Source organism: Acanthochromis polyacanthus, chromosome 21 (genome assembly GCF_021347895.1).
Source record: "Acanthochromis polyacanthus isolate Apoly-LR-REF ecotype Palm Island chromosome 21, KAUST_Apoly_ChrSc, whole genome shotgun sequence".
NCBI lineage: Eukaryota > Metazoa > Chordata > Actinopteri > Pomacentridae > Acanthochromis > Acanthochromis polyacanthus.
This window is the reverse complement of record NC_067133.1, coordinates 29,804,901-29,812,402: the sequence shown is the minus strand read 5'-3', so window position 1 is coordinate 29,812,402 and position 7,502 is coordinate 29,804,901. Positions and strand designations below refer to the sequence as shown.

The 7,502-nt window shown below is 39.9% G+C and overlaps 1 protein-coding gene across 1 annotated transcript; it reads left to right on the top strand.

The window, feature by feature from the left end:
* The first annotated feature begins 384 nt into the window (after positions 1–384).
* Positions 385–7,135, top strand: lgals2a (lectin, galactoside-binding, soluble, 2a). The gene is made up of 4 exons (XM_022223293.2): positions 385–522; positions 3,015–3,094; positions 5,551–5,722; positions 5,957–7,135. The coding sequence occupies exons 1-4, from the start codon at positions 514–516 to the stop codon at positions 6,101–6,103; spliced, it is 408 nt and encodes a 135-aa protein (XP_022078985.1). The 5' UTR covers positions 385–513; the 3' UTR covers positions 6,104–7,135.
* Positions 7,136–7,502: the final 367 nt, after the last annotated feature.

Genomic DNA, 7,502 nt, shown 5'->3' with positions numbered 1-7,502 from the left:
CAGTTTCCACGTTTCTCTTTGGCTCATTTCTCTTCAAACCAAAGTTTACTTTCCTGACCGTCACATTCAACTCAAAACGCTGGAATCTGATCTTACTGTATATTACAGGCTATATATACAGTAAGGGGCCATTAGGGCTGCAGGCTGTGCTAAATATTTAGCCGTCTCCATAGCAACAAATACATTTCTATTTTAGTCTGCTGCTCTGGGTTGTGTTCCCTCCAGCAGTCAGACTCTACTCCAACAGCAACAATCTGATGCTAACAAATCCTCTAACACTCATTCTCATTTTACTGAGATCTGCAGTTAGCCATAAATCAGCTATTTCTGGTGTGTAGCTTCACTTTTAATCAATCGGTGGGTGTCCAGAAAAGGCATTGGCTGCTTGAAATGTCACTCAGGTGGAAGGACCCGCCCCCTCTGTATATATTCTCCTGTCAGGCTGCAGAGAGGCGAGGCCCTGCAGCTCTTTCACCTCTTCTCAGCTGGATCTGACCAACGACATCTGCAAAAATGATGAACGTGAGTGTGATTTTGATAATATTATTCTTGCTTTGCTTTTATTACTCATGTGACCAGTCTCAGGAGTTCAGTTTTATTCCTGTTAGCTGATTCTATTAGGATGTGTAACTGAACTGTGTCCTTAAATAAATGCACATCACTGATATCATTTTTAAAAAATCTTTAATAGCTCAGGCCTTGTAGTTTTATTTCTTTGCCTTTTATGGTCAAACTATTCACTGGTGAGCACGTCGGCCACTTTTAACTCAACCGACTTTTCTCCAATGCATTAAAAACCAGCCGTCCGTGTCGTCACACAGCTCCTGGAATAATTTAATCACACTGCAACAAATGCTTGGCTAACATTTGTCCACTTCATTCCAGTCACACCTCCCCAGGCAGCAATGCATTCTGGTCTCTTTGGCTTCATAAACTGAGTAGATTACAAGAAAAGCCTTGTATTATTCTGGCTTTCTGTTGGCTACAGGGGTAAACACAGTTTGGAAAGGGGATGCAGTGGCTTACACCACATTAAGGTATAAAATGAAGTAAAGTAATAATGTGGAGGTCAGAGGGGATGCTGCCATGGACTCATTTCATACAGAGATTCCAGCAGGATTACAGTTAACATAGAGTAAAATAACTCATGTATGTCTGGTAATTAGATGTGTCTCACTGACCTTCTTTAGAGTCAGATTTTGTTACCGTGTCAGAGAGAGAGCTGTAAGGATTCGGTTTGTCTCACACAGTGCAGTTTCCAGATTCCTGTAGTCTGGGAGAGATGCTGGGCGGCTGCCAGCTCCACACAGTTCAACCCTCGGTGCTATTTGTTGCACACTCGCTTTACAGACGACTCTAACATGGAAAGAATGTCCTGACTCTGTTGTCATTGTGCCTCTTTTTCTTTCATTTCACAAACTGGTTGATCGTTCAGATGAAAGTTTTTTTGATTTATTTATCCTCACAAGTTTTTCTTCTCACTTCTAGATGTGAGAAGTTAATAATATCATTGTCCACCGTGGACATTATCAAACTTTCAAAGTCTTTACATTTGTTTTTAGTCCAGGAGTGCCCCCCCCCCCCCCCCCCCCATCTTAGTAGAACCACAACTCCTAATGTTTCCTTTGTTGTCGTGCAAAAAAGTACATTCTGAAAAAAAGTTGGATTAGGTTCATTACTATACGATAGCGTTGCTTATTTAAACCGACAATTCAGTAAAGAAAAGTTGTATTACTTTGCTGACATGTTTCTTCAGCTTCTGCTGTCTTCCTCAGAGCGTCATCTGACGTTTGGTGACGTGTCCTTTTTATCACGTGGACGATTTGACGGATCTGTCAGAATCTGTCAAACCGACCACGCCTCCCACCGTCCGGTGGTCTCTGGAGGATGGTGTTCCAGGTATGCGAGAGGATGTAGGCCCCAATAAACCGGGACGAGGGGACCTACATCCTCTCGCATACCTGGAACACCATCCTCCAGAGACCACCAGACAGCGGGAGGCGTAGAAATGGTTTTAAATCTATAGTTTTACTAATTTACAATCTATAGTTAATGTCTCCTCTGTAATTTTTACACTTTGAGGACCGGATTGGACCCTCTGGAGGACCGCTTTTGGTCTACGGTCCGCATGTTTGACACGCCAGTTTTTTGTTGTCTCAGTTGACTCTAATATATTTTTAACATTTGCAGAACCTCCTAACCACAGCTGCATCCTGTAAAACTTATAAAAATAGATCAAATTCTCACTCCTGTCAGCTGAAATGCTGCGTTGATTCTCCTTTTAATGTCTTCTTTCATCATACAGATGCCCTAAACTCCAAATATTCATTAAAAAGTTACTAAAAATATGATTTCATTCCAAGATGACAAAAAGTTCAATACTTGTGTGCCAGATCAGTATCTGTTTTTTTTTTTTAAATTTTCTTCCATGTGGTCATAATCTGGTTTTTCCACCTTCCTCTTTAGCCCACATACTTAACGATATTACAAAAAATTAATAATCCTCACAGGGCTGCTGTTTTCTGCTCCCGTTACCGTGGTGATTGTTCTCCAGTTACACCATCTCACAAAGTGACAGCATGTTAAACAGTGGCCATCTGTGTTTCACAACCTGATGACGGATTGCTAAAGTATAATTTCCTCATCATGACCCAGTGTTCTTGGCCACGTGGAGGAGGATTTCTGCTGAGCTCTGCCTTTTTTCCAGAGCGAGGCTACCGTCCGTTAGGAGGAAAGTATTACTCAACTGGATGGCAGTCTTCCATCATCACTCTTTTTTATTTTGCTGCCAAGATCAGTTTGGAAGAAAAACTCTGTGGCTGCAGCGGGACAAGAAAGACCTGGTACCTCTGACCAAAGCGTCGATGGAGGATAATTAAAAACAGGTTTTTCTGAGGATGAGGATTGGCCGAGGCTCCTTCCAGCACTATTCTCTGCCTGGAGCTGCAATAATAACTGGATCTAGTAAAATTCAGCAGCATTAGCTCACAATAACGCTCTGTTTCTCTGCACAGGGGATGATCGTGAAGAACATGTCCTTCAAGGTCGGACAGACCCTGACCATCACCGGAGTGACCAAGCCTGATGCCACAAAGTACGTTACACTGCATTTTGATCATTTGGAGAAAGTTTTTGCCTCCGATAAACTAAATAAAAAATCTTACTGCTTCCTTTTGGTGTTCAGGTTGCAGTTTCAGTACATCCATCCATTCTCTATACACCACTTTATCCTCATTAGGGTCATGGGGGGTGCTGGAGTCTATCCCAGCTGACTCAGGTGAAGGCAGGGGACACCCTGGACAGGTCACCAGTCTGTCACAGGGCTACATATACAGACACACAATCACACTCACATTCACACCTACGGACAATTTAGAGTAACCAATTAACCTCAGCATGTTTTTGGACTGTGGGAGGAAGCCGGAGTACCCGGAGAAAACCCACGCATGCACAGGGAGAACATGCAAACTCCATGCAGAAAGATCCCAGGCCCAGGCCGGGATTTAAACCGGGGGTCTTCTTGCTGCAAGGCCAAAGTGCTAACCACTACGGCACTGTGCAGCCCAGTTTCAGTACAGTGCACTGATTTTTCTACACGCAGATCTCGTGCTTAGTGCAACAGAAGTTCATCTAAATGTGTCTGTGAGGAGTTTTTACCAGACTGCTGATGTGACGCGTGATTAAAGCCTTAAAGCCTTAAAGTTAAAAGAAACCTTATTCTTTCAAAATACCTGAATTGAAACTAAGACTAAGAGTGTGTCTTTCTGTTTTTCATCTTAAATTACATTAAAAAATGAAGAGATGCTTTGAAGGTTCACCAGAGTAACATGTTCTTCTGTCTTTCATTTGTTTTCTTCCCTTTTCTTTTTCTTTTTTATTCTTAACATAAAACTACTACATGCACTAACTACACACTAAGATAGAGATGGATTCAACCAATTGATGAGGAGCTACTTATTAGTTGTGTGAAGTACTTTTACTCCAGCGCTGTACTTAAGTACAATTATAAAGTACATTTTTTGAGTGTCTACATTTTATGCTACTTTATACTTCTATGAAAATATTGTACTTTCTGCTTCACTTGCATTTATTTGATAACTTTAGTGACTTTAAAGATAATATAACAAGCTTTAAACATACAAGACATTATTATTAAATATTAAACCAGTCTTTCCAACTTTTTTCACTGTTTTTTTTTATCTCACCCTACAAAGGTGAGTCTATAGTTGGAGTCACATTTTAGATGCCAGAAAATAGTGACTTTAACTCATTTTAAAACAACCTTAGAGCAACTGTCGTTCATCTACACCGTCGTCCAAAAGCTTAGGGTCTTTTACCTAAACCTTTCAACGGTAATTTTCATGCAAGTCTTTTTTTTTGAAAGTAAAGCAGATTCTGTTTCAATAAAGACAACTTTAGATGAATGATAAATCCAGTGTAGACATAGTTAATGTGGTAAATGACTATTGTAGCTGTAAACAGCTGATTTTTAATGGAATATCTCCATAGGGGTACAGAGGAACATTTCCAGCAAACATCACTCCTGTGTTCTAATGCTACATTGTGTTAGCTAATGGTGCTGAAAGGCTCATTGATGGTTAGAAAACCCTTGTTCAGTTATGTTAGCACATGGATAAAAGTGGGAGTTTTCATGGAGAACATGGAATTGTCTGGATGAGCCCAAACTTTTGAACGGTGGTGTATATTCACTGTAATAGTCATTTTATTTTAAAAAATTTTAGCTCATTGTAAAAACACAAATGCACCAGATTGGCTCGGATTGATTTAGTGATGAAGACCATGAGTTAAATCTGAGAAAGAGCAAGTAAGTGGACCTTAAGGTGACATTTTAAGTCATATATACACATTTGAAGTTAAAAACCACTTCTATGCCTTGAAGTTTATGAGTTCTGCACTTCTATATTGTAAATTAATTGAATGCTTCACTTTTGACTTAAAAAATGCAATTTGTGTTTGATAGAAGTTTGTCTGCAGTAAAGATGAAAACATTTCAGTGGGTTATGGGGGTAGTTTGACTAAAGATGAGCGTCTGTGGGCCTACATAAGTGAAAAAATTAAACATGTTTTCATACCTACGTGGTGTTTGGTCTGCATTAGTGGAAGTTTTCATGGAAAACATGAAACTGTCTGGGTGACCCTGGACTTTTCGACAGTAGTGCATGTCAACTTTAACTCATTTAGAGCAACTTTAACTGATAATATCAACTTTAATTCACACAGACTGCTGTTCAAAAGTTTGGGTTTACTTAGAAGTGTCCTTATTGTTGAAAGGAAAGTAATTTTTTTCAATGAAGCTAACATGAAATGATTAGAAATCCAGTCTAGACATAGTGTACACGTTTTTATTTAAACTGATTTTTCATGCAGGACTTCTGCTTGGACTGGAGTATTCTTACTTTGTCATTTTGTTACGTTTCCTTAAATAAAGACTAACTCCTGGTCATCAGATGAAAATAGGAACCAGCTGTGCTAATATTGACTGTATTTAGCTTCTTCCTCTCCATCTTTAATCTTTGTGTTTGTCTGCAGTTTTGCTGTGAATATCGGTCCTAACGAGCAGGACATTACGATGCACATCAACCCCCGCTTCAACGCCCACGGAGACGAGAACACCATCGTCTGCAACTCGTACCAGGGGGGTACCTGGTGCGAGGAGCAGCGTGGGGACGGATTTCCTTTCCAGCTGGGGGAAGAGTTCAAGGTGTGATGTTGTTTCCCTGCATGTTTTCTTTCTGATAGCGACCTCTGTTGAAAAATGTCTGCAACTGCATCTCTACTGACTTCATCATCTGAGCATCAATATATTGACTCACACAGGTTTATTAGTAGTAATATTATTGATTTTAGGATGTTCGATGCTCTCAAATAAGATGTGCAGTATCTTTTTGAACATATCTTTGTTCTTCTTCTCTCCCTCACTCGTTCTGCCGTTTAGATGAGCATTGAGTTCACCCCCTCTGAGTTTGTGGTGACTTTCTCGGACGGCTCTACGATTAACTTTCCAAACCGCATGGGAGCAGAGAAATACTCTGTCATCAACTTCGACGGGGAGGTTCGCATCAGAGGCCTCGAGATCAAGTAAACCCTCAGCCCTTCCACGAATCCTCAGAACCATTTCTCTTCTGTTCTTTTTCAGTTTGTCTAGCAGCATAATGCCAACGGTGTTTATCACGTGATATTAGATAATAGAAGAGTTTAGCTTGTTGAGCACAAAGCCATAGACAGAAGGATGGATGAGATAGAAGCCTGCAGAGTACAGAAAGAACAGCAGCTGAATGCCCTTCCTGCACACTTGACAGAGACGTTGACTGAAAAGCAACCATGAAGTAGGTTCAGTTGGTTGCTGCTTTGCAGTTTTCAGTGTTTAGCTGAGAATAAAATGTGATATGATTTTCTTTAAGGTGCCTTGAAGTGCTGCATAACTGTTGCTCTCTGTCCCAGACATTCCACATTTATAACTGAATTTAATGCTTCCCTGTAACAGCATCTATTAAAGCATCTCCTTTTATGAAAAAAAAACACGACTTGGAGGATTCCTTAACCTTGAAACACAAACATAAAGTCGCTGAAAACACAACCTGTGGTCAGTTCAGTGTGCACCATCACAACTTTAACCTTTATTCAGACTGAAGAGATCATCGATAGCCGATCTTCTTTTTCAGTGACGTCTGGTCAGATTACAAAAGCAAAGAAAGAACGACTAATCAGTCAGCAGGCCTCAGTGAGTACAATCCATGGAGTAACGGGTGCTGTTTTCTTTGATTGCTTCCAACATCTGAGTCTTCGTGGACATCAACGGCTCTAATCTGGGTTTGGACTTTCTGGTTATATGTGAAGCAACACAGTCCAGGATGTCTCTGAAGATGGAGTTTAAAAGTGTTCTTAAAGGGCTGAGATCACATCCAGGGTTTAGTCCAGGGGAGTCAAATTCATCTTAGTTCAGGCTCCACCTTCAGTCCAGTTTGATCTCCAGTGATCCAGATCAGTAAATCCACTGAATAATTACCTCTAAATAACCACAACTTCAAATGTTTCCTTTGTTTTAGTGCAGAAAAGTACAAAACATCATGAACAACTTGAAATTTCTCAGAAAATAAATTCAGTTTCGTCAACATTCAGCCTCAGTTTATCATTTCCACATTACAACTTCCAGATCACAGAGTGTCTACAAAGGAACACAACATTTAGTCACCTGGAACTGAACCATGGAGGATTTGACTTCATGATCAAAATGATAAAAGTCAGGAAAAACAAACAAAAAAACAAGACAAAATATTACAAAAATGAGAAACAAAATAAAAAAGAGACAAAATTAGACCAAAAAATAAACAACACAAGTGAGACAACAAAAAGCAAAACGACAAAAATAACACATAAAACAATGAATAAGGAAAAATCCAAAACGACAGAAATAAAACACAAGCGAGACAAAAAGGAAATCCAAAATGACAAAAACTTAAGACAAGCGACAACAGTCTGAC

Coding starts and splice junctions, on each gene's coding strand:
- lgals2a (XM_022223293.2), top strand. Junction 3,095..5,550: donor ACCAAGCCTGATGCCACAAA/GTACGTTACACT, acceptor GTTTGTCTGCAG/TTTTGCTGTGAATATCGGTC. Junction 5,723..5,956: donor AGCTGGGGGAAGAGTTCAAG/GTGTGATGTTGT, acceptor TCTGCCGTTTAG/ATGAGCATTGAGTTCACCCC.